The sequence below is a fragment of the Humulus lupulus genome, chromosome 6 (genome assembly GCF_963169125.1).
Source record: "Humulus lupulus chromosome 6, drHumLupu1.1, whole genome shotgun sequence".
Classification (NCBI taxonomy): domain Eukaryota; kingdom Viridiplantae; phylum Streptophyta; class Magnoliopsida; order Rosales; family Cannabaceae; genus Humulus; species Humulus lupulus.
In genome coordinates, this window is record NC_084798.1 from 158,538,631 (window position 1) to 158,565,776 (window position 27,146).

At 37.6% G+C, this 27,146-nt stretch overlaps 2 protein-coding genes across 3 annotated transcripts; one reads left to right on the forward strand and one right to left on the reverse strand.

Annotated features, from left to right (window-relative positions):
- The first annotated feature begins 975 nt into the window (after positions 1-975).
- On the forward strand, positions 976-4,993 carry LOC133782645 (PAP-specific phosphatase HAL2-like). 2 transcript variants are annotated; one of them, XR_009870643.1, is made up of 4 exons: positions 976-1,608; positions 2,425-3,112; positions 3,291-3,645; positions 4,600-4,993. XR_009870643.1 is itself a non-coding variant. In XM_062221979.1 (3 exons), exons 1-3 carry the CDS (start codon positions 1,455-1,457, stop codon positions 3,592-3,594), a joined length of 1,146 nt encoding a protein of 381 aa, XP_062077963.1. In that variant the 5' UTR covers positions 976-1,454; the 3' UTR covers positions 3,595-3,756. The 2 variants fall into 2 exon arrangements, 1 of the variants encoding a protein (XP_062077963.1); XM_062221979.1 differs by lacking the exon at positions 4,600-4,993 and having other exon boundaries at positions 3,291-3,756.
- Positions 4,994-18,048: 13,055 nt separating this feature from the next.
- Positions 18,049-23,563, reverse strand: LOC133785598 (uncharacterized). The gene is made up of 2 exons (XM_062224817.1): positions 18,954-23,563; positions 18,049-18,677 (listed from the first exon to the last, which is right to left on the reverse strand). Exons 1-2 carry the CDS (start codon positions 23,491-23,493, stop codon positions 18,049-18,051), a joined length of 5,169 nt encoding a protein of 1,722 aa, XP_062080801.1. The 5' UTR covers positions 23,494-23,563.
- Between the last annotated feature and the right edge of the window lie 3,583 nt (positions 23,564-27,146).

A 27,146-nucleotide genomic window follows, 5' to 3' on the forward strand; every position in this document is an offset into this window, starting at 1 on the left:
TCGTGCTAATTTTTAGGGTACAACAGACTTAATGTTGTAAACTTAATATTTAAAGGACTTAATGTGACAATTGTAAAGATTTAAATTGGTATTATTACTACATAGTGTCTAATTTTTTGTTTGTTTTTTTTTTGTGGCAATTGTAAAGATTTAAATTGATATCATTACTATATAGTGTCTAGTTTTTTGTATGTTTTTTTTTTTTGCTTGTTAATTTCTTTAATATCAAAATTTACGTTCAAAGATAACAAAAAAAAATCAACATAATCCAATTATCAATTGGATTGGATTGGATTGGATTGGATTTGTAGGTCAAATCGGATTGGATTGAATGAAAATTTCCAACATCCAACATTTAATTGGATTGGATTAAGTTTATTACTAAACTTTTAAATAATTTTATGATTATGACCTTTCAACAATATGATTTTCTCTAGTGTAAACTTTTATTACAATTTTGCAAGTTTACAAATAAGGAATTCAAATTTAATTTAAAGATGTTAATATATATATTGTTCAAGATAATGTTTGTAATGGTTTGATACAAATTTGGAGTTTGTAATAGCCTTTTCGATTGGCTCGTCGCCTACAATGATACTGATTTGGGGCGTGATTCAATATGTAATGGAATGGATAGTATGGGTAACTGGGTAAATGTTGGTAATAGTGGATTGTGAGTTATCCTGTAAGAGGGATAGGTTACCGTAATTTTGTCATTAGTTTAAAATATTTTTAGAATTTTTTTTCCCAAAGTTGCTGTATATGTGTAAATTCCCGTATAAAAATAATATTCTTGTACTCGTACTTGCCAGAATGTCTTAATAAATAGGGGTTTTTTCCTCAGCATTATTTAATAAGCTTGAGTCGTTTTTGAAGATTTGTCGTTTCTATCAAACTTTGTCGTTTTATCGTATATTGCTTCTAAGCCACCTACTAGTACTGTGTTGATATAGTTGGCACATTCGATCCGAGTTCAGCCACTCGGTCCCATGGACCATGGTCGTGCTTTCCTTGGCCCGCTTTAACTTAGTTTAGGTTGTTCAAAAGTAAAGATGTGGGTGGTGATGATGAATATGATGATGACACCTATGGTTTTCCAAATCCTACTCAGCACGAACGAACACTCTTTCGCGAACTTTTCGACTCCCCAGAATTTTCTTTGCCCTTTAACCACATTTTTCCTGGAACCAAACACAACCCACCTCCTCCTAGTATGCCACTAACCCAACAAACAAACATCAAACTTAAAAGGCGAATGCTTCGGTGAATGACATGATGACAACACAATCATCTTCTTCAGCAGCAAATTGGCTTAAAGATTTAACTGGTTCAACAATGTAGGAATATTATTTATTTAGCACGAATGCTCAGGTGGGTATCTCGGTAATCGCTTTTCATCGTTTCGCTTTTGGTTTTTTTAGTCTGGGGTTTGTCGAAACTGCCCGAATTCGATTATGGAGGTCGAGAAGTACTCTAAGGAGTTGGATATTGCGGTTAGAGTGGTCCACATGGCTTGTTCTCTGTGTCAGAGAGTGCAAAAGGGGTTTGTTTCGACGGACAGCGAGCAGGTTAAGTCTAAGGATGATGATTCTCTTGTAACCATGGCAGGTACTGTGATGTTTCGATTCAATACTATGATCTATACTTGTATTTTTCTTGAATTTGGCTCTTTGTATATGGGTGGGTGTTCTTTGTATGAGATAGGATCTGTTATAGTTTTCTGCTGGCTCTTTTAGATGAATCGCATTGTGTAAAGAGATTGTAAGGTAACTGAACAAGCTTCTATCTTTCATTAAAATAACAAAGAAAAGATTGGTATTTTGAGTGAACAATAGACTTAATCTATTCACTTTTTAATGTAGAACCCTTTTGCAATGTTCTATTTTCTGCATGCATTTGTACTTTTTTGCTGGGGCTGGCGTTCGTACTTATTATATTGGTTCCTATTTGTCATATGTGCTGTATGGAGTTCTTATATAGATAGGGTTTTGTCCGTGATTCGTGTAGACCGAATTATTATTATTTTATTTTTATTTGCCTATGTCTACCTGAAAATGAAAGAGGAATACTTTAGTTCTACATTGGTGGTGATTCTGGATATGGTGACGTTTAAGTTTAACTCTTGCAGCACCAGCATGTGGAAAATTTCTTATGGGAAGATGAATATCTGCATCTTTATTTGTGATAATTATACATGAATTAAAAATTTCGTGAACTTCGAATCTGTATTGTGTTTTTTTATTCTGGAAAGTCAATCTTCAGCTGAGATATTGTTATGCAGGTTCTTTTTTAAATTAATAGTCAACAAATAGATGAATGTGATGTCATAGCAATTTTAAAATAAGATCCTTTTGATTAAGATGATGGTTGCATCACAATTTTATATCAAGATAGGTTAATTGTATGACATCCCTTCATGAACAGATTATAGTGTTCAAGCAACTGTTAGCTGGATGTTGTCTGAATCATTTGGGAGTCAAAATGTTTCCATTGTTGCTGAAGAAGATGTGCAAACTCTTTCCAGGGCCGATTCAACGGGTTTACTAGCAGCTGTAGTGGACACTGTTAATAAATGCTTGGCTGAAGCACCCAAGTATGGTCTTACAAGTCCAACTAAAACCCTTGGGACTTCTCAAATTCTTGAGGTTATCAGCCGATGCAACTCAGCAGGAGGTGCCAAAGGAAGACACTGGGTACTTGACCCTGTTGATGGGACATTGGGATTTGTGCGAGGGGATCAGTATGCGGTTGCGCTAGCATTGATTGAGGATGGAAAAGTTGTTATTGGAGTTCTTGGGTGCCCTAATTACCCAATGAAGAAGGAATTGCTCAGTTATCATTATCAATATCACCAAACTATGTCAAAGTTATCTCCACCTGCTATTAATATGTGGGAAAAAGGTTGTGTGATGCATGCTATAAAAGGAAGTGGTGAGGCATGGATTCAGCCACTGATTAATGGAGAAGATAAACTTCAATGGCCCAGTTCTGCTACACAAATTCGGGTGTCTTCCATTGATGATCCAGCACTAGCTACTTCTTGTGAACCTGTTGAGAAAGCAAATTCAAATCACTCATTTACGGAGGGACTTGCTCATAGTGTGGGGCTAAGGTATACATATATCGTCTTCATATCAATTCATCACAAGCTTTAACATTTTATTTCTTCTACGCAGTGACTAAACATATTGGTTGTTTTGGCACTCTTAATGCCTTTCTCATTTAGGTACTAGAATTTGGTAATTTAACTATTTAATTTTTCTCTAATTCTTTTTGTGCTGAAATGGTAGAACGAAGCCCTTGCGAGTCTATAGCATGGTGAAATATGCTGCCATAGCGCGAGGAGATGCTGAAATTTTTATGAAGTTTGCAAGATCTGGATACAAAGAAAAAATATGGGACCATGCTGCTGGTGTTCTAATTGTAGAAGAAGCTGGAGGTGTTGTAACTGATGCTGGAGGTCACCCGCTAGACTTTTCAAAGGGGATCTACTTAGAGGGTCTTGATCGGGGAATAATTGCTTGCTCGGGAGCCACACTGCATGAGAAAATTATTAGTGCTGTTTATGCTAGCTGGGATTCTTCTAACTTATGAGGCTTTTCGTTTCATGCCAATAAACTGATGCTGCTATATTTTGCTATTTGGGCAGGCAAGGCACTGTAGTATTATTTTTTATGCATTGTTACAACTTACAGGGCTTACTGACTTGAGACATAATGTCCTATTTCAATCTGCCATCTTACTGATTTATGAATTCATGGGACTGGTTAACAGACTAAGAGAACTCCTTTGACAATGATCTGAAAGTTGTAGTGATGTAGAACCGAGAGGAAAAAATTAAAAAAGAACAATAAAGGAAGAGGAAGTGAAAGAGTTGAATAGAACAATATATATATATAGAGAGAGAGAGAGAGAGAGCGAGAGAGAGAGAGAGAATTTGAAAATATTTAATTTCATAAACACTGTTACAACAAATGATGAACATAACTATGCCGATTTATAGATAGACAGAACAAACAAATTCTAAATCAACCAAACAAACTTTTTCAAGGATTTTAGACCATTCCAAATATCAAATTACTTCGCAGATAGTTAAGAAATTTAGAGCTAATCATTTTCTTTGAAAACCAATGAATTTTTTATGTATCTTCATTAGAAGCACATAAAGTTGTAGTTCAGATTTTAAGTTGTCAAAGATGATGCTTATAGTCCTAGTGATAAATTATACAATTGGGGAGGGGAAAAAAAAACTTTATCCTTAAAATTTGTATTAGGACCTACATAGTATGATTTCCTCATTAGAAACTCAAATTAATTTGTTAAAAAACTGTCGTCATACCTCTTACCCAAATTGTCAGGTTCTGGATGATACACTACATGAGGTATACTATTTAGCTCTGCTAGTAATAACGAAACAATGTCACATCAGATTAGTTTATTTCTTAGTCATTTAGTCGTATTTCCTCGTGTTTTTCATTTTCTGCTTTATCTTTAGCCATGCTCTGTAATCTTATGGCAAATATTCAAGTTCTGGGATGAACTTCCCATTTTGAACTTGGTGCAAAACATGAAAATTACTTATAACTGAAACATTTCAAGGCAGGCGTAATTCTGAGCAGGGTTGCTGACAAAAGTGGCTGAAAATGAATTTTGTTACTGCACCAGTACTGATTTTAAGAAGCATCTGGTATTATTGACTCCTTAGACTTACAAAGCAGCCTATCAATAAGGTCTTGCATAACTTATGCAATGGGGGAGTATCTTGGTCCTTGTAGACCTTGACAAATTTCAAAGCTTTGTATTTTTTTTTTTTTTTTGGTATGGTTCTTCATCAACTTCTCCGCAAGAGTATAAGATATACTTTTTATATGTAATTGCATTGACTATAGTGTATACTAGAATAATTTAGTTTATATTCATTGCCAAGTGTAGAAATGATGAATAAGCTTGCATATTATACGGACATAAGAAATAAACTTTCCGTTCCTCTAGAGTACTGTCGTTTTCAATATTAGCAATATTTATGTGGTTAAGCAGAGTTTCGTCAACAACTACAGTGAGGATAAATAATAAAGATACGGTGGGAAGGAAAATGAATTTGAATAGAATAATATTAATGAGTAAATCTTTATATATATATATATATATAATCACGATATTTGTAGCATAAATAACTAATGTTTTCGACAAAAATATCAAATCTTAGGTTTACCTCACTTCCGTAAACTACCAGGATGAGATGCCACATATCAATCTACTATTTGTCAACATTCTAATTTTTTTTTAAATATATTATTAATTGATTTTAAAAATAAAAAACATAATTAAAATTAAATTTTAAATAATAAAAAGGAAATTTGACTATTAATGCATAAAAGTGGCCCATATAACAAAATGATACAAGCTAAAAAAAAATTACATTTTTATCCTAATATTCCCCTAGATTCTCAAAATGCCCTTATCATAAATTTCTCTTTTTCTCTTATTGTCTCCTCCCTCTCTATCTCTCACGTTTTCCCTCTCTATCTCTCAAGCTCTCATACAAAAAAAAAAAAAAAAAAACAAGGCAGTCACTATTATCTTAATCTATACTAATTTTCGAGCTTGGATTTCAGATCTAGGGGTGAATCCTTTCAAAACAAGAACTTCATTTTGGATTTCGGATATAGGGGCAAAAATCGTATGAGTAAGTATATATTTGTTATATGTAGTGAGAAAACTTGTCTATCTATATTGCTTGTGCTATTTCGAACAGATCTGTGTATGTCTTCATGTTTTATTGTAATTTTTCACTGTCAGAATGAATTTTCGTTCCTTTCTGGGTTTTTTGCTTGCCTCGATGAGACTCCATGGTCCTCGATGGACCTCGATAAAACCCTCATATGTTTATATTAATTGGCTACTTCGATATGCCTCGATGAGACTCGATGGTCCTCGATAGACCTCGATAACACCCTCACACATTTAGGGAAAATGGCTACCTCGATATGACTCGACGGTCCTCAATGGACCTCGATAGAGACATAGAACTTAATGTATGTAGTATATGCCTCGATGGGTTCATAAGAAATTTGTTGGGCAGTCTGCCTCGATGTACCTCAATTGTACTCGATAGAGCTCGATAGGCCTCGACAGACCTCGATAGGCCTCGACATATCTCAATAGAAATCGATTTTTTGCTTTTTTATGTTATAGTTTTAATTTTTGACCTATTTTTTTGTTTTTTTATACAAATTCGGCTGTTTTTATATTTGTTGCATTCAATGTTGTTTGGGAACTGGAAAATAGGGATTGGATTTTCAGGGATGCTGAAAATCAAGTTCTACCTTTGGAGAAGGGTGTGACGTATGAGCAATTGCTTGACATTCTGTACAATGAGCTTGAAGTGGATAAATGTGTGTGTGACTTAAAAATTGAGGTCTCATACACATGCCTCTCACAATCCGTCAAACCTAGCATTATCAAAAATGATAGGCATGTGCGTGCATTCATTAGGTTAGAATTGAAATCTATAGAGAAGTTGATTCCTCTATGTGTGACATTTGTTAAGAAGGGAGGTATAAGAAATGCATCGGCCTCTCCCAACGTTAATAAAGAAGTTTGATTTGAAGAGAACATTTTTCCCCCATGTCATGGTTTCAAAGGAACTCAAAGTAAGGTTGGGACATTTGTTCCCGAGACAAATCCAGACGTTATAATCCATGATGATATCCATGTTAGAGATCTGCCATATTTTCATGACACAGCGGAGTATGATCCCTACAGCTACGATCCTTATGTCAACGACGATCCTGTTGCTGATGCAATAGATCTTGGTGGGCCGGATATTAGGGCATATTTTCCAACACAGGGTTCAGATGTTATGGTACTTGAGGAGCGCATAATAGAAGATTGGCAAACACTTGGGACCAGCAGTAGTCGTCCAGGTCCAAGTAGAATCGATGATAGTTTTAAATGGAGTTCTCCATTAGACTTAGGTGAAGATCGTAGAACATGGAGTGCTCCCATGTTCACCAAAGAGGACATAGAGGCCTCACATCAACATCATTCCTCAACCGACAAAGCTTCAGGAGAATTGCACCTTGGCAAGTTCTTTCAGAACAACATTGAATTGAAAACCAAAGCATCCATATTTGCGATGAAGAATAATTTTGAGTTTATGGTAAAGAAATCTGGGACTGATGTGTGGTACATTAGCTACAAGGATCCTGATTATGCGTGGAGATTGAGGGGAAAGAAAAAAAATGCAATATGAAATGTTCAAGATTACTGTATACAACGAAGTACACACTTTCTCACAAGAAATTCGAGATAAGGACCACCGTCAAGCATCACCGTGGGTTGTTGGCCACCTAATCAAGAGGAAATTTGCTACTGATGGTACTCGGTACATGGTAAACAACATAAGGGAGGACATGAAGCACCATTTTGGGGTCGAAATGAGCTATGAAAAGGCATGGAGATGCAGAGAAAATGCTCTTATGTATGTCAGAGGGACACCGTCTTGAGACCACATTATTATGTGGATATATATTTGTAGCTTATGGCTCGAGACGGTCCTAGTGAGAGGATTAGCGAAATAGTCACAATGGGATTTAATACCCGACTTGGTGGGAGCCTAGGGGTATTTTTGGGAATTTAGAGAATATTTTGGGATTAATTAAATATTGAATGAGTATTTGGTAATTAATTAGACTTGACGGGATTAATTGGTGAATGTTATGAACACTTGAGGAATTAGCCGGAACTGGGGAGAAATGAGCATTTTACCCCTAGAGTATTAAGTGGCTAAGTAGTTTAAGGGAGGGTATTTTGGTCATTTTTGTTGTTGGGGATGTGATCAACTAAGGCATTAGAAGGGGTTAGAATCGACTAGACATAAAGAAGCCATAAGTTTTCTCTTTCTCTCTCTCTCCCCTTTTACACGATTTTCTCTTCCTCCTCTCTTGAGCTTGTAGGGTTCTTGATGAATTAAAGAACAAAGCTAAGGAAATTTTTCTGGGAAGTCTTGAGGAACTGAAACATCTAACCAGGGAATTCAGCTGGGAAAACTTAGGAGATTAAGCTCAAGAAGTGAAGATTGAGCTGAGAAGTTTAGCAACAATTGAGGTAAGTTCATATCTTGATTATGTTAGGGAATTTAGAACATTAGGATGAAATTAAGATGAGTATTGAGTGTTGAATGTTTACTGGATTGGGATAGTGATTTTAGTATACTTGTTAAGGTTTTGGTGTCTAAAATATGTGATGTAATCCTAAATTCGTAGCTGAGTTTAGTTCTGGTTGGGAGGTTAGATTGGTTTGAAATTCTAGGAATTTGGCTGGGAGGAGTGAAGAGAAAACCCAAAAATTATGTGTGCAAGGGGGCGCGCCACGACCCTGCCTGGGGGGAGCCGCCGCCCACGTGCCCAGAACGCCCTGGGTGGCTCTCTGTTTTGAGGGCGCGCCGCGATCGTGGGAGGCAAGTCGCGGCCCGCCTCCCCTAAGGCTTGGGGTTCTTGGCCTCTGACTTGAAGGCAAGTCGCGACCCTTAGAGCTAGGTTGCGGCCTGCCTAGGGATTTTTGCGTTAGATTGGTTCTTAGGGATAGTGAGGCTCGGGGGTTCAAACATAGACGATCGGATAATTTCTACTACCCGGTTTAGTAGAAATCGAGGTCCCGGAGGCTAGTTTTTGTCTCCTAGGTATTTATTTGGATTTGAAGTTGATGATTACCCTTTGGCCATTGTGACTAGGTTTACCGCCAAGGCTCAGGACTGAGGATCGCACTCGAGACCGTTCTGCATCCTTCGCTCGGAATTCAAGGTAAGAAAACTGCACCATTGTGTGGTTGTGTTGGGATTGAGAGTCCCTATATCTAAATATATATGTGTTGAGTAACTATGATATGGTTATGCAATATATGAAATGAATGCCCTAAGAGAGCTGGGGCTGATAACTTGCACACAGGATGTGGCTCGGCCATTATAAGTTGGGGTCAGCTAAATAATCAATGGACTCGGCCTAAGCAAGCCGGAGTCAGCTGAGTAAACAGAGGACTCGGCCTAAGGGCGCCTACCCTGAACATTTGTATCAGTGGTTTTGATATGTTCTTGAAAGTACATGTTAATCGTTGTTAGCTTGATGCTTATAATTTGTTGGATTTCTGTTTATATGTCTTATGATTGATTGGATGCTACTGTTGCACTTTTATTGGGATTGTTGCCTATACTCTATTGTCGGTTGAATCTGGTGAATTATATCTACTGTCTTTATATTGTTGCTTTGTTGTTTTAGTTTTCTTGCTGGGCTTTGGCTCATAGGTGCTACGTGGTGCAGGTAAGGGAATTGATTGCTGGACCAACAATGAGTTGGAGAGCTTCAGGGGCGGTGTGTACATATGCGGCCTACTCGATCGCCACGATCGTGGTAGCTTGGGAGGAACTAGGGTTAAACCCTGATTTTGCCACTTAGGACGGCTAAATTGTATCTTTTTATCTCTTATCAATCTGTAAACTAATTTTTGGGATCCCGTGTACAAACTTGATATTTTAATGAAAAATAATTATTTTGTTGACCAAACCTTTTATTACTTGGCATTGACTTAGTCTTTAATTACACGTTTAAGTTCAAGCGACTTGCTTAGTAGGTTAAGCACTATTTTTAAACACAGTGTAACGGTCTTGGTTATTCAAGGCATTACATCATAGGTGTTGGGAAAATTTATACATAATTTTGTTTATTTTCATGTAAATCTTATATTAAACAAATTAATATGAGACAACCTAGAACATGTTTCTAAAATTGAATTCATACTGAGATAATGATAAGAACACTTACATTATTGTGCAGCGGAATGATTGAGTCATTCCTTCACTTTCTCTAACCCTTGTATCATTTATGTCGCATGGTATCACCAAAAAACTGAACCGATCTTCAGTTTTCTTCACAGCCTTCCAAAGTATCATTAGGATCACCTAGACTAAAGTGGAAAATTCTCAACACATGAGATAGATACAAAGAGAAGAAGAATAGAAGAGAAAAATTGAGGTTTAGAAAATGACTTATGCTGTAAGAGAGAATCTAAAACCTAGAACATCAAGACTAGATCTTCTGATCTTCTCAAAAACAAGTTTGATTTCAACTCTCACTTAGCATTCCTTTTATAGACTCAATTATGTCATTTATTTTGATTAAAAAGTCAATAAAATAATAGTCAATTATCAGCCCTAGGTCGAAATTCCCATGAAATTTTGACCTGTGAAATTTCCCATTTAATTATAAGCTCGTTGGACTTAAAAACAATGTATGTATTATTTTCTATTGATTAATTTGTTATCCAAAGAGCAGGCGTGGATGACGTGACAAACATTTTTAACACGTGGTTGACACCTGGCAGAGGTCATGTTCGACCATCGACCAGGGAGATTCCCCTGGCATAACATTTGGATTTTATACATGACCAGCTTGGTCGTATACTCCGTATATTTTGAGAAGATCTTGTGCAATTATAATCATATCCGAGATTATCTCCCATAATTCCTGAGTATCCGATTATTTAGGAAAGAATATCTGTAACAAATTTATGTAATCCTCCTTGAGCCTATAAATAGAGAAGAAATAGCTCAAGGAAGGGACTTTTTGGCTAATTCTGAGTTTATGCTTTACAAGAGAATTATAGCTATTATCTTTCGATTGTATTATTCATCCCTCCAAGGCTTGTGAAACTCGGAGAACCCTAGTTCTTTGATCACTCCTTTGAGAATCAATATCAATAATAGCTTAAGTGGACGTAGGTCATTACCAATTCATGGGGCCGAACCACTATGATTTGTTGTGTCGTTTACTGTTCTTTCCATTAGATCTATTTCAATACCTTCTATCACATCAAGCATTTGACTCCATGTCAGTTGACCAAAACAAGGGTCAACATAATTAATTAAATAATTATTTAAATCCTTTATCAAATTAATTATTTATAATTTGAACATTGACTTAAACTTATTTATTATTATAGATACTAATTTGTCTTAATTAATAATTCTGCCATAAATTCTATTTTCTTCTCTAAATTGTATAACTCTGTGAAACTATCCAAGATTGACCTGGTCAACTTTGATAATTCTATTTGATAATTAAATCAATTAATTGAGACTATCTAGATGATTTTATCCAAGGTACAGTGGGGACCATGGGCCTATGAAGTCAAGCTCCAATAAGTTATCATAAATCTAACAAATAAATTTACTAACTTATTAATGCCTCGTGACTCCACTAAAGACTCACAATTGCACTCTTGATTTCATAGAACGCTCTGTAAAAAATATAGATACGTTATTAATTATCCATTGTTACAACCATAATTGTCACTCAATCCTCTATAGACGGTCTACAATGAGATGAGACTAAAATACTGTTTTACCCCTCATTGTATTTTTTCCTTTAAACACTTAGTTCCTTGTAAATGATATTTTAGTAAACTAAAATTAATTACTGAAATGAGATCTCTATCATTTAGCACATTGAACCAAACTAAAAGGAAACCATCGTTTCACTTCTTTATTAGAAGCTATAGATGTTCATATCTATGATTAACACTTCCACTCAATTATACTACCGAGTTCCCAAGATGTAAGTATGGGCTAGTCCGTAGGGTAAGCTGGTAATAAACAAGTCAAAGAACTCAAATAATACAATCAGTTAGAATACTAACCACTCAAAATTGAGATTGAATTGACCTATGATCAACTATATGATATGACTAGAATAGATAATAACGGTATGTTTACCTATCCTATCTACTGTCAATATCGGTCCAATCCGATTTAACAAATACATCCGATCTTTTCTACTTTGCTATTGTTCTGGAAAGAACATAACATTACAATGTGTAAGTAGATCATATCGTAGATTGGCAAGTCAATGTAAATCCTGTGCACTGACTAATCTTAGGACTAACTTATGTTTGAACATAAAATCATATTTATATTCCACTGTGATTATGTCACTATAAATATGATTAGCTATATGCTCGGGATTTAATAGAAGTTTATATTAAACAAATAATTATGAAAATAAAACATGTGAGCAAAGTGATTGACCAAGTCAAACAATGATTTCTTTTCTTTTATTGATAATAAAATGAGATTACAAAGAAAATGAGTTTTAATTAGGGCATAAAACCCCAACAATCGGGGATGTTAACAACCTAGATTTTGTATCGGACAGGCATAAAAGCATTAATCATGCTTTGGAGCTTGTGTTCCCAGATGCCTATCATGGTGCATGTTACCACCACATATGTATGAATGTTGTGGCAACATTCAAAACTGACCACTGTCAAGACATCATGGGGTGTGCAGCGTACGCTTTTTGTAGAACATAATTTCACAAGTTCTTTGACAAGATTAAGGTAATTGATCCACCTATTGCTCGATATCTTGAGGGAATTGGTTTTGAAGGTGGAGTAGCGCTTATTTTCCTGGAAACTGATGCAATATCTTGACGAGTAACTACATAGAAAGCTTTAACAATAAAACCAAGGAGGCAAGGAGCTTTCCAGTTGCCACTTTCCTTGAATTCATAAGATTCACTCTTCAATCTTGGTTTTTTGATAGACGTGAAAGAGCAGCAAAAGCAACACCTGTGTTATCACTTGAGATGGAAAAATATGTGAAGCAAATAGGTGAGAAAGAATTTTCCTAGATGTCCAAGTCCTTGGTTATTGATGCGTGTCGTATTGCGTACCAAATTTAACAAATATTTTATTTACTCTCAAACCAATTATTTAGTATAACGGCAAATAGAGGTCGAACCCAAGGGAACTATATTCAGTTTATTATTCACAAAAGCTTAACAAAGTTAAATTGGAAAGGGTGGTTTTGGAAAGTAAAAGTAAAAGCAAAAATTAAGAAAACAATTGATAGCAAGAAGAGATTAACAACGATTTTAAAGATGGTTAAGAATTATTCTCCACCTCAGACCGTCATGCAATTATATCAATAATGAATATTATTCCGATTCCCAATTAAACTATTAACCCTACAGATAACGCTTAAGCAGTCAATTATCTCAATCTCCCTATCACAATCAATTACGGCTAAGCGCTCAATAATTAATTCTTTTTACCAAACAACAAACCTATTAAGCATACGATTCATTTAATTTAGTAAAAGCATTAACAACAGTGGAGATAGGTTAATCTAGGCAATAAATCAATGAAGCATTTAATTCATTTAACCTAGGTTCTATTCTTCATCACAATCAACAATGTTTTTGACCACATCATCAATTGCAATTTATCACAAACACTTAGAATCCTAAACTATTAGGTGAATAGAAATTCTAAGATGACAGTAAATAATGCAAGCCCTAATTAGTTGTACACCCTAACAAGGAATCACAATATTTCATACAATAGGCATAGAAGAATAGAAGCAATTTAACATTATGGAAATCAAGAACAATATTCACATCTCAAATCAAACATTCATGTCTGGGTTTTGAATAACCCTTAACCTAAAAGAAACTTAGCCAACAATCATGATTAAAAACATAACCAGAATCAAAGAATAAAAGAGTTTAGAGAAGAAGAAAACTATTGAAAAGGTTGAATGCGATCCTCCTTCTTCTCCTCCGCTCTCTCTGTGTTCCTCCCTCTAAAATCGTGTATCTAAAACTTAATTCACGAATATGACCTAATCCCCCTTTTATTTCCCGTCTAAAAATTAAGAAAAATCGAATTTGGATTTGAATTTTAACGCGTGCCGCGGCATCCATATTTCCTTGCCGCGGCACGAGGCTTCAGATATGCGATATGGGCTTTGCGTGCCGCGGTATGCAACTTTCCTTGCCGCGGCACGAGACTCTCTGTTTCTCTTGTAGCGGCAGGGACTTTTCTCTGTAGCGGCAAGGACCTTTCTGATTTCCCTCGTAGCGGCAGGGACTTTTCCCTGTAGCGGCAAGCTTTCAGATTTCTGTACTTTTGTTCTTTTCTCGATTTTTCTCCTCTTTAACACTTTACTCCAATGGTTAGAATCCTACAAAATCATCATTCAACCAAAAATCATCAAAAATATACAATTATCCTTAAAAATAATAATTTAGATTAAATGAATCAAATTAACAAAACGATTCTAGCTATCCCCAAACACACTACTTATGAACACAAAATCTGATAAGTAGAAAGGTAAACTTTATACAAAAATATACTTATCAAATTCCCCCACACTTAAACTTTGCTAGTCCCTTAGCAAACCCACTAGACTCTAAACAAAACTAAAAACTATCACAGAGGCGGTCTCACTGAATACGATGATTGTCTCAGAGAATTTCACTAAAATATTATGCTATAGTGACTTTGAATTTCATAACCATCAGATTTTCAACTCCCAAATTGATGAACCACTTGAAATTTGCCTTAAACCACGAGTTATAACAGTCATACTTACCAGTTCACTTGAATCAAGATGAATTTATACATGTCGTTTTATTCAAAAAAAATTTAAGCAAACTAGCCCCTCATCAGAAAATGAATATATATATAAAGGGCAACCACTCCATAGACACTAACCAATTACTCTCCACTAATATAAACACACAGAATCAAGAATCAAAAGGTCTTTATCAGCTTATAATGGATGGCTAGGGTACAGGGTAGATGAGAAAGATACATTTTAGGCTCATATTGCACCATAGCATACCTAATACATATACTTTTCTATTTCTACTTTGGATCTTCTTCAACAATTCCCTCATAAATTTCATACATTGTTGATCTCTCTATTTTCCCCCACACTTATTTTCATGCAAGAAAAAAAAATTTCTTTTCTTTTTCTCTTTTTGCTTTTAACATATTTCTTGGGGATAAATAGGAGATCTTTACACTTATAACCACATCATAAACAGAAACTCTTACTATACTTCTTTTTTTTTTTTTTTTTTTTTCTTTCTTTCTTCTCTTTTTTTTTTTTTTCATATAACCTCTCATCCCATAGTAGAAATTTAACTAGCTAAGCCATGGTGCAATGGGTTATCAACACAGATAAAGAAAAAGAAAGAAGTTTAGGGTTAAGTAATGAGTTTTCATCGAAAAAAAATATATGGTCAATAAGGCCCAAAACAGGGAACTAAGGATACATTATTGATAAGGTAGGCTTGAAAGGCTCAAACGATCCAAAGAAATTGCCTTTATCATTTTCCTAATTCTGTGCACTTATGATTTCGCCTCAAGCAATTTACTAGTGTGTTCTAGAGTGGCGGGGCTAAGTTGTATATATCTATATTTCTTTTCTTATTTATTTATTTATTTTTTTTTTTTTCGACATGCATAAACTATTCCTAAAACAAGTAAGTAGCAAATCTATCTGTAATAAATCGCTATTTAAATCACAAAAGTAGTCATCAAAACAGGAGTCAATCACACGAATCATAATCTATCCATCATCTTCTAGCATTCAAGTTTAGTGTCACTCATAAACTCATCATCGACCATTGCATTCAATAAGACCAGCCCAAGACACAAGACAAAATAACACACACACAAACATTTATAAACAAAGACAATTAACCAGACAAACAATTTGTTACCCGTCCCCCACACTTAAATTGAACATTGTCCTCAATGGAGATAAGTACAAATTGAGACAAGAACAGTAAATAAAAGAAAAATAAGAAAATAAAATAAAAGAAAAGAAAATAAAAGAAAAATAAGAAAATACGAAAAAAGAAAACTCCCTCATCAGTTGCGACTAAAAGTGTCATCCTCATCATAGTTGAACTCCTCTGTGCCAGCTGCTTCATCAGCATCTCCATATTCCTGAGTGTTACTCGGCTGTACTGGAACAGCTGGAGGATAAGGTGGCAACCAATTTGGGGCCGGTGGGAATGCAGACATATCCGCCCCTAAATAGGTTTGCTGCATCCTGAAGCATAGGTCTTGATAAGCAGCAATCTCCATCATCCGTTGGTTGTGGGCCACCATTTCATCATGATATGCTCGCATGTCAATGCGAGCTCGGTAAAGTTTCGTCTCCATGGCGGCAACCCGATCAGTAAGTGACCTGGATCGGCCTGTGTGAGGCTGCACAGGTGCATGTGAAGAAGATGCAGGTTGCTCAGAAGATGTGGCTGCGGGTTTGTCAAACCGCTGAATAGTATTCCTGTCAATGATATGCATTGGGTTTATGACCTCTTCATTATCATTCCAGCGCACACCGGCTTTCTTGCATAAGTCTGTGATTAATGAAGGATGGTAGAACCCGTACTGTGTGCTAGCCATACTCTTCAGAATAGAGGCGTGAATGATCTTGCCAACGTCAATAGTCTCGTTGGTCATAATAGCCCTCAACAAATTCCCACAGGCCAAATCAACTGTTCCAAAATGTTTTGTTGGGAATAGTTTTGCCCCAACAAAACGATGCCATGCCTTAAGTTCATAGTCCATATACTTGGACTCCAGTTTGTGTGACAAGGCATTCTCTGTCGCCCTCCACCGTGCTCCTTGAATGCCAATAGCTTGGATAATGGCATTAGGATCCAGATTTGATTCAGAAGCATTAAATTCGTCATTGGGAATGTCTGGCAAGCCATAGTAACGGTTAATGGCAGAGGCAGAATAGGTAACGGAAACACCCCTAACCATTACCTGTAAATTCTTGCGGTCGATTGCATTAGCATAGAACTCACGAACAATCGAAACAACCGCGGGCTGTGGTTGGGCACACAGTCTTTGCCAACCCCTCTGCTCGATGATACTCATCAACCTTGGGTAAGGATGATGCATGTCTAGATCAAAGCCCCGTTCTGCCACCCATGCCTTCTTCTTATCAATGGCATCCTTGTAGCTTTCAAACGCTTCTTTAGAAGTGAATTTCTTTGCATCATACTTGACTTTGGCTGTGGTAGACGGGCCTGCATGGTCAGTGCGTGATCTCTTGCTCGACATTATATTACAGGCAATAATTGAGGATTAACGGCTTCAAAGTGGTAATGAGTAATAATTAATGGCACAGCACAGAGTAGAAGATGTAACACGCTCAAATCTGACTATTCAACTCACTGTGGCATTTCATCGAGCATGTAGAGTGCACTTTTTAAACTTCAGAGATCACAAGTTTATGGCTTGATCAACTACCCCCAAGATGTAGATACACTCAATATACACGCATTTTCACCAGAAATCAAAATCAAAGAAGGAGATCCAACAAAACCCGTTCACTCTAATAATGGGTTTGAATGATGCCAAGTCTCAAACAAAGGAGGGCAAATGAGAATATTACCTTGAATCCAGTTAAAAGCTGTGATAATGTGCTTGATTACTCCTTGATTCCTTGCAAAGACTTCCAAATGAGCATGAATTGAAGAGAAGAAGAATAGGTGGCAAATGATGATGAACTTGAGGAATGGGAATGGATGATGGGTATGGTGGGGTGAGGCAATGATGATGGTTTAATGAGGATGGTGAGGTTTGAGGAGGATGAGGATTAGAGTAGAATGTGATGACGTTTAATGGAGATGGGAGTGGTCTTTAGGGCTGAGGAGAAGAAGAAGAGAGTGGGGATTGTAAGATAGGTTTGTGTTTTGAGAGATGGGTGAGTGAATGGGAAAAATGAAAGAAAAAGGGGGTTTTAGGGATTTCTGGGCGCGTGCCGCGGCAGGGGGTTTTACGTGCCGCGGCACAGAACTCTCGGATTTGGGAGTTCTGAACGTACCGCGGCAGGGCTTTTCTGTGCCGCGGCAGAGGGGTCTTGGCCTGGGGGATGTGCATAACGTGCCGCGGCAGGCAATTTTCTGTGCCGTGACACAGTGGTCTCGGGTTCGGGCCTTCGTATCGTGCCGCGGCAAGGCTTTTATGTGCCGCGGCATGGTGCCTTTTTCTGCATTTTCTTACTTCTTTTTTTTTTTTTTTTTTCACGTTTTTCACGGTTTAAAGAGAGAATCAGAGTACAGAAAAAAAAATTGAAAAAAACTAAATGTTTAACTTAAAAATAAAAATAAAAATAAAGAAAATAACTAAAACTGAAAACAATAAAGATGGCTACGTTTAACGTCGCTAGCTCGACTCAGAACTTCAATCTTCATCAACATAAACTGGGTCTTCAAGGTACATCACATGAACTTGCTCCTCCTTGGCCATTGACTCATAATAAGGCTTCAGTCGCTGGCCATTCACCTTGAAAGACTTCCCCGTGCTTGGGCTTACAACTTCGACCGCTCCATGAGGAAAAACCTTAGTAACAATGAACGGACCTAACCAGCGAGACTTCAACTTCCCAGGAAAGAGTTTAAGGCGAGAGTGATACATGAGGACTTTCTGACCTTCCACAAAGCTCTTCCGAAGAATATGTTTGTCATGAAAAGCTTTGGTTTTCTCCTTATAGATTTTCGCGCTCTCATATGCTTCATTGCGTATTTCTTCTAACTCATGCAATTGAAGCATTCTTTGTTGTCCTACAGCAACCGTGTCCAAGTTACACTTCTTTACAGCCCACCACGCCTTATGCTCTAGCTCCACCGGTAGATGGCAAGGTTTACCATACACCAACCGATAAGGTGACATACCGATAGGTGTTTTATATGCCGTTCGATACGCCCACAAGGCATCATCAAGCCTTGTACTCCAATCTTTCCGGTTTGAATTTACAGTTTTCTCAAGGATCAATTTGATTTCACGATTAGAAACCTCCGCTTGCCCGTTGGCTTGTGGATGATAAGCAGCTGTCACCTTGTGAGTTACACTATAGCGTCGAAACAATGCTTCTATACTCTTGTTGCAAAAATGAGTGCCTCGATCACTAAGTATAGCCTTAGGTGTACCAAAACGCACAAAAATGTTAGAGCGAATGAAATCCACTACTGTTTTTGAATTGTCCGTTCTAGTTGCAATCGCTTCCACCCATTTAGACACATAGTCTACCGCCAATAAAATATATTCATAGCCGAAAGAGGATGGGAATGGTCCCATGAAATCCATACCCCAAACATCAAAGATTTCAAGAATTAAAATGGGAGTTTGAGGCATTTGATCCTTGGCCGTTATGTTACCCACTCGTTGACAACGATCACATGCCTTACAATAAGCATAAGCATCTTTGAAAATTGTGGGCCAATAGAAACCGCTGTCAAATATCTTACGAGCTGTCCTCTTAGGTCCAAAGTGTCCACCACAAGCATAAGCATGACAAAAAGCAAGGATGGAACGAAATTCAGATTCCGGTACACATCTACGAATGATTTGATCAGTACAATACTTCCAAAGATAAGGTTCATCCCATATATAGTGGCGAGCATCATGCTTAATCTTGTTCCGTTGTGCTTGTGTGAGATCACTTGGTAACTCCTTTGAAGCAAGGTAGTTTACAATGTCGGCATACCAAGGAATAACTTCTTGCATGGCAAGGAGTTGCTCATCTGGAAACCGCTCATGCAATGGTAAGAACTCCTCCTCCCGAATCAACCGACTCAAGTGATCAGCCACTAGATTTTCCGAGCCGCTTTTATCTTTTATCTCCAAGTCAAACTCTTGTAACAATAAAATCCACCGAATAAGTCTTGGTTTTTCCTCCTTCTTTGCTAGCAAATATTTAAGAGCAGCATGGTCGGTATATATGATTACTTTCGTCCCAATCAAATAAGAACGGAACTTCTCCAAAGCATAGATAACCGCCAATAGTTCCTTCTCAGTGGTAGAGTAATTTAACTGTGCATCATTTAGAGTTCTAGAAGCATAGTAAATCACATGAGGAAGCTTACCAACCCGCTGCCCTAGGACTGCACCCACTGCATAATCACTAGCGTCACACATAAGCTCAAAAGGCAACTCCCAATTCGGTGGCTGGATAATAGGAGCTGTAGTCAAAGATTCTTTCAATATATTAAAGGCCAGTAGACACTTCTCATCAAACTCAAACTTAACATCCTTTTGGAGGAGCTTGCACAGTGGCGTAGAGATTTTAGAGAAGTCCTTTATAAATCGTCGATAGAAACCCGCATGACCAAGAAACGACCGTATTTCCTTGACACTAGATGGAGGTGGTAAAGACCGAATGAGATCAACTTTGGCCTTGTCCACTTCAATTCCTTTTTCTGAGATAACATGTCCCAAAACAATCCCCTGCTGTACCATAAAATGGCATTTCTCCCAATTCAAAACTAGATTGGTCTCAATGCAGCGTTTGAGAACCAAAGTAAGATTATGCAAGCATTTATCAAATGAATCGCCATATACACTGAAATCATCCATGAATACCTCAATAATGCTCTCAATGTAATCTGAAAAGATACTAACCATACATCTCTGAAATGTAGCAGGAGCGTTGCATAAACCGAATGGCATTCTCCGAAAAGCAAATGTGCCAAAGGGACATGTGAAAGTCGTCTTCTCCTGATCTTCTGGGGCTATGACAATCTGATTATACCCCGAATAACCATCTAAGAAACAGTAATAGGGGTGGCCAGCCAATCTCTCGAGCATCTGATCAATGAATGGTAGGGGGAAGTGATCCTTTCGAGTTGTCGAATTTAGCTTGCGGTAATCAATACACACCCGCCACCCTGTTTGAACTCGAGTTGGAACCAACTCATTCTCATTATTCTTCACCACAGTAATGCCAGACTTCTTGGGTACCACTTGAACTGGACTCACCCATTTACTGTCAGAGATTGGGTAAATCACACCCACACTAAGGAGCTTCAGAATCTCCTTCTTCACAACTTCCATCATTGGTGGGTTTAATCTCCGTTGCGCCTCACGTGTTGGCTTAAACCCTTCTTCAAGTAAGATTCGGTGCATGCACATGGAAGGGCTAATCCCCTTAATATCCGCTATAGACCAACCAATGGCTGTTTTATACTCTCGGAGTACTCTCATTAATTTGTCTTCTTGGCCTTGGTTAAGATTTCTTGCAATTATAACAGGAAGTGTCTCGTTCTTCCCCAAGTAAACATATTTGAGATGCTCCGGAAGAGGCTTCAATTCAAGTGTAGGAGCTTGAATAATTGATGGCTGCAATTTATCATTAGAAATCGGCAAATCAAGAAATGCAACCTTCTTAAAAGTCTTGTCAAAACCACTATTGAGTGTGGTTATGACATCCATGATCTCATGAGACAAATCTTCATCGGTCAACACAAGATGCTCCCTCAACACAACCTCCAAATCATCTTCACTATGCAAATCTAAAACTCGTTGAGAAAGACTATCCAACACATCAATAGAGTAAACAGCGTGCACATCACTTGGATATCTCATAGCTTCAAAAATATTAAATCGAATAGTTTCCCCATCAAATTCCATGGTCAACGTACCGTCATGCACATCAATTTTAGTTCTCGCAGTTTTCATGAATGGCCTTCCCAACAAAATTGGAGTGGAGCATGGAATAGATTCATCTTCCATATCAAGAACATAAAAATCAGCTGGAAACACCAATTCATTAACTTGAACTAAAACATCTTCTATTACACCCCTGGGATAAGCATTCGACCTATCAGCAAGTTGAATAATCACCCCCGTTTCTTCAAGTGGACCGAGATTCAATGAAGCATAAATGGAGAATGGCATGACATTGATAGAGGCTCCCAAATCCAACATACACCGCTCAATTCTTTTATTCCCAATAGTGCAAGGGATAGTAAAAGTACCAGGATCCTTACACTTTGGTGGAAGCTTCTTTTGTAGAACTGCGGAAACATTCTCCCCCACACTAACTTTTTCATTACCCCTCAACTTACGCTTATTAGTGCACAACTCTTTCAGGAACTTGGCATAGCGCGACACTTGTTTAATAGCGTCAAGAAGAGGAATATTCACTTCTACCTTTCGGAATGTATCAAGAATCTCCTTGTCAACCTCTTCCTTTTTTGTCTTTTTCAGTCTGCTTGGGAATGGAGGTGGAATGACAATAGTAGGCTTAGGCCTGAGTTGTGTAGGGGTGGTTGGCTTTGGTGGAACATCATCATTGACTGAGCAATCAACTTGTGGCTTGGATGACAATGTACTGGGCACTGGCGGATTAGGTGGATCATATTGCGTCCCACTACGCAAAGTTACTGCACTAGCATTCTCTTTGGGATTCATCTCAGGTTGTGAAGGCAATTTATTTGACAGATGAGCCTCCAACCGGTTATATGATGCCGCTAATTGTCCCACCTGATTCTCCAAACTCTTGATGGAAGCTTGGGTGGTTTGCTGAAATTGAAGAGTATTTGTGGCAAGAGCATTGATTAAATCCTCAGTAGAAGGTTTAGCATTTGGTGGTGGAGCAGCCTGCGGTGGTTGTGATGGTCTAGGTGCATAATTATTTGGAGACCTCTGTTGTGTAGTGAAACCAGGTGGTCTTGCTGCTGTTGGTTGTGGAGCTAGTTGTTGTTGATTCCCATATCGAAGGTTTGGATGATCACGCCAGCCAGGATTATAGGTTTGTGAAAATGGTTCATAATACATCTGACGTAATTGACCAGGAAAATTTCCTACAGCGTTAACACCCTCAGTTTCTCCCTCGACTAGAGTGGGGCACGTATCAGTAGGGTGCCCCACTACTTGACAGATTCCACATGGCCGCACCTGTTGGCCCAAAGCTAGTTGTTGTACCACTGAAGTCAATTGAGCTATCTGTTGACCAAGTTGATTATCAACAGTAGTTTGCACCTCGTTAACCCTTCTTGAAGTTGACATATGCTCCTGGCGAATACCAAACTGTTGGGAATTAGCTGCCATATTAGAAATCAAGCTCCTGGCTGCTGCAGGAGTCTTGTCCACTAGTGCCCCTCCACTGGCTGCATCAATCATACTTCTGTCCAACGGCAGTAATCCCTCATAGAAATATTGAATCAATAGTTGCTCACTGATCTGATGGTGAGGACAACTAGCACACAACCGCTTAAAGCGCTCCCAGTAATCGTAGAGTGATTCTCCCACAGCCTGCCTGATGCCACAAATTTCTTTCCTTATACTCCCCACTTTAGACGCTGGAAAATACCGCTCCAAAAACAAGGTCTTCATAGTGTTCCAGGTCTCCACAGTACCAGGGGGGAGATAATACAGCCACTCCTTTGCTGAATCCTTTAGAGAGAAAGGAAAAGCTCGGAGTTTTATTTGTTCTTCTGTCACTGAGGCTGGCTTCATACTGGAGCATACAATATGGAACTCCTTGAGATGATTATTCGGATCCTCACCAGGCAGCCCATGGAACGATGGCAATAGATGAATGAGGCCCGACTTAAGCTCAAAATTCACATCAAGAGGTGCATATTGAATGCAAAGCGGTTGTTGATCAATATCTGGCGCAGCCAACTCTTTCAACGTCCTATTTTGTGCCATATCTCTGTAAGATGTAATAGAATCGTCTGAATCTGAGTCGTGAGATGGTAAGGGCACTTTCACAGGATCCACTTGATGAGCAAGACGTTGAAAGAGTGGATTATCAGTAATAGTCCGCGAAGTCCGAGAAGAAGATGAAGTAGCAAGATACTGTTTGATTGCCTCCAACCTATTCTGAGTGTCTTCGCCAGACATATAACTCTGAGATGCCAAGAGAAATCAAGTTAGTAAGCGTAAACCAATATGAATAATAAAAAGAATTAAATAGTTCCCCGGCAACGGCGCCAAAAATTTGATGCGTGTCGTATTGCGTACCAAATTTAACAAATATTTTATTTACTCTCAAACCAATTATTTAGTATAACGGCAAATAGAGGTCGAACCCAAGGGAACTATATTCAGTTTATTATTCACAAAAGCTTAACAAAGTTAAATTGGAAAGGGTGGTTTTGGAAAGTAAAAGTAAAAGCAAAAATTAAGAAAACAATTGATAGCAAGAAGAGATTAACAACGATTTTAAAGATGGTTAAGAATTATTCTCCACCTCAGACCGTCATGCAATTATATCAATAATGAATATTATTCCGATTCCCAATTAAACTATTAACCCTACAGATAACGCTTAAGCAGTCAATTATCTCAATCTCCCTATCACAATCAATTACGGCTAAGCGCTCAATAATTAATTCTTTTTACCAAACAACAAACCTATTAAGCATACGATTCATTTAATTTAGTAAAAGCATTAACAACAGTGGAGATAGGTTAATCTAGGCAATAAATCAATGAAGCATTTAATTCATTTAACCTAGGTTCTATTCTTCATCACAATCAACAATGTTTTTGACCACATCATCAATTGCAATTTATCACAAACACTTAGAATCCTAAACTATTAGGTGAATAGAAATTCTAAGATGACAGTAAATAATGCAAGCCCTAATTAGTTGTACACCCTAACAAGGAATCACAATATTTCATACAATAGGCATAGAAGAATAGAAGCAATTTAACATTATGGAAATCAAGAACAATATTCACATCTCAAATCAAACATTCATGTCTGGGTTTTGAATAACCCTTAACCTAAAAGAAACTTAGCCAACAATCATGATTAAAAACATAACCAGAATCAAAGAATAAAAGAGTTTAGAGAAGAAGAAAACTATTGAAAAGGTTGAATGCGATCCTCCTTCTTCTCCTCCGCTCTCTCTGTGTTCCTCCCTCTAAAATCGTGTATCTAAAACTTAATTCACGAATATGACCTAATCCCCCTTTTATTTCCCGTCTAAAAATTAAGAAAAATCGAATTTGGATTTGAATTTTAACGCGTGCCGCGGCATCCATATTTCCTTGCCGCGGCACGAGGCTTCAGATATGCGATATGGGCTTTGCGTGCCGCGGTATGCAACTTTCCTTGCCGCGGCACGAGACTCTCTGTTTCTCTTGTAGCGGCAGGGACTTTTCTCTGTAGCGGCAAGGACCTTTCTGATTTCCCTCGTAGCGGCAGGGACTTTTCCCTGTAGCGGCAAGCTTTCAGATTTCTGTACTTTTGTTCTTTTCTCGATTTTTCTCCTCTTTAACACTTTACTCCAATGGTTAGAATCCTACAAAATCATCATTCAACCAAAAATCATCAAAAATATACAATTATCCTTAAAAATAATAATTTAGATTAAATGAATCAAATTAACAAAACGATTCTAGCTATCCCCAAACACACTACTTATGAACACAAAATCTGATAAGTAGAAAGGTAAACTTTATACAAAAATATACTTATCAGTTATCATGAATTTCTTGTGGTCGATGGTAATGGTGATGGTGAGGTGAACTTGGCCAGAAAATCATGCTCTTGTTGCATGTTCCAAACCATTGGGATACCCTGTGTACATGCTTTTGCTGCAACCAAAAAAATAAGCATAAGAATTTACTCATTCTATTCCCCTTACTATAGAATCGAGACATTGAGGGACACTTATAAGGAAACTATTTACCCTGTTGGGAATGAGGATGAATGGTTAATCCCTGATCACATTAGAGATATGGTTGTCCATGTCCCCGTTGAGAAAACTCCTGTAGGAAGGCCCAAGAAGCAGAAAGTGGGTAGGCGAAAGATAAACCGCTATGATTCACGCGGGGAAAAAATCGTCAAGCCAGGTAGTGGGCACAATAGGAAGTCATGTAAGGCTAGGCTTTAAATTTTTGTGTATAGTAATAATTCAATTGATTTTGCTGCATTTATTATATTCAAGTACCTCTCCTAATACTTTGTTGGTTTTGATCTAAATAAATAGCTCTTCACAAAAATTTTCCTGTATGCCTCGATAGGATTCAATAGACCTCGATTGGCCTCAACACAGTAGTTAGTATGCCTCGATAGGCCTTAATCTGGACCCATCAAGGAAAATCGAGTCCTATCGAGGCCTATCAAGGCATATATCATTATGTATTATTCTGAACCTATCGAGTCCTATCAAGGCATATATCGTTATGTATTATTCTAGACCTATCGAGGCCAATTGAATCCTATCGAGGTCCATCGAGGCAGATTTGGTTAAGTATTATTCTGGACCTATCGAGGCCAATTGAGTCATATTGAGGCCTATTGGGGTAGATTTGGTTAAGTATTATTTTTTACCTATTGAGGAAGATTTTTTCCAGTATTATTTTGCACCTATCGAATACTATCGAGGCAGATTTGGTTAAGTATTATTTTTACCTATCGAGGCCAATCGAGTCCTATCAAGATCTATCAAGGAAAATTTGGTTAAGTATTATTTTTTACCTATCGAGGCAGTTCATTTAACCCATCAAGTTTTGTCAAGGAACACATGGTTTCTGTTAATTTAATAGTTTTTTTATTTAATAACTTTCAAAAAAATAATGTTTGATAAAAAACCATATACAAAACTAACTGTATATTATACTATACAAGAGGTGTATCAAGAAAATGTAAAGAGCATCACGGTGACAAATTCTAATAAAATAGGTCCACACACCACTTGGTCCTGAAATGTTGCATGTTCTCATCGATAACAGTATCGAGTGGTCGCCTGGAAACCAAATGCTCAAGATGTTTGATATGGCAAACATACCACAAGCCCACTGCACATAATTGATTTTGTGTCAATACAAGATAAAAATAACTTTAATATTCAGATTTAAAAAAACACTAATTAAATAGGGGAATAACTTGTCTTAGTTTGAGGACACTCCTCAGGAGAAATATGACAATACGAAAAAGGCTTTGCTTTCTGCTCAGGATATGTCTGGAGGTCTTTATGGTCGTCAAACATGCCAAAACACCACAATAACGAAGGCAACATTAAGCACCAAGGCTTGATTACTTCCTCCAACAAAGTCGGACTAAGCATGCTATGGTTGGAATCATAAATGTTGATGCACCACAATGGAATGGAGACTTTAATGGTGATCCAATGTTTAGCTTGATCGACGTGCAAGGAAAATATACTTCACTCACATTGTGCAGAATACGAGGAATTGATTATCATCGCCCTTCAGCATTTTTAGCACATCGTTGTCCCGTGTATACTTAGTGTCGATCTCTTTGAAATAATTCCAACGACCTAAGCACACTTGGGGGAAGGTGGCGTTCATGATTGCAGCATCCTGCCGAAATGCGGCATGATAAAAATGGCGTCGGTGGCATATCATGTGCAGAGCGGCATCAATATGCTATAAAAACATGAAAATTTGTTAGTACCATCACTATATTTTATGATTGAATTGAAAACATAAATGTAATTTACATACCGAATCCCAATATGGACCGCGTGCAACTGCAAAAACCATGCCACACCGTGCGTCCCAGTATGGACGTTCTG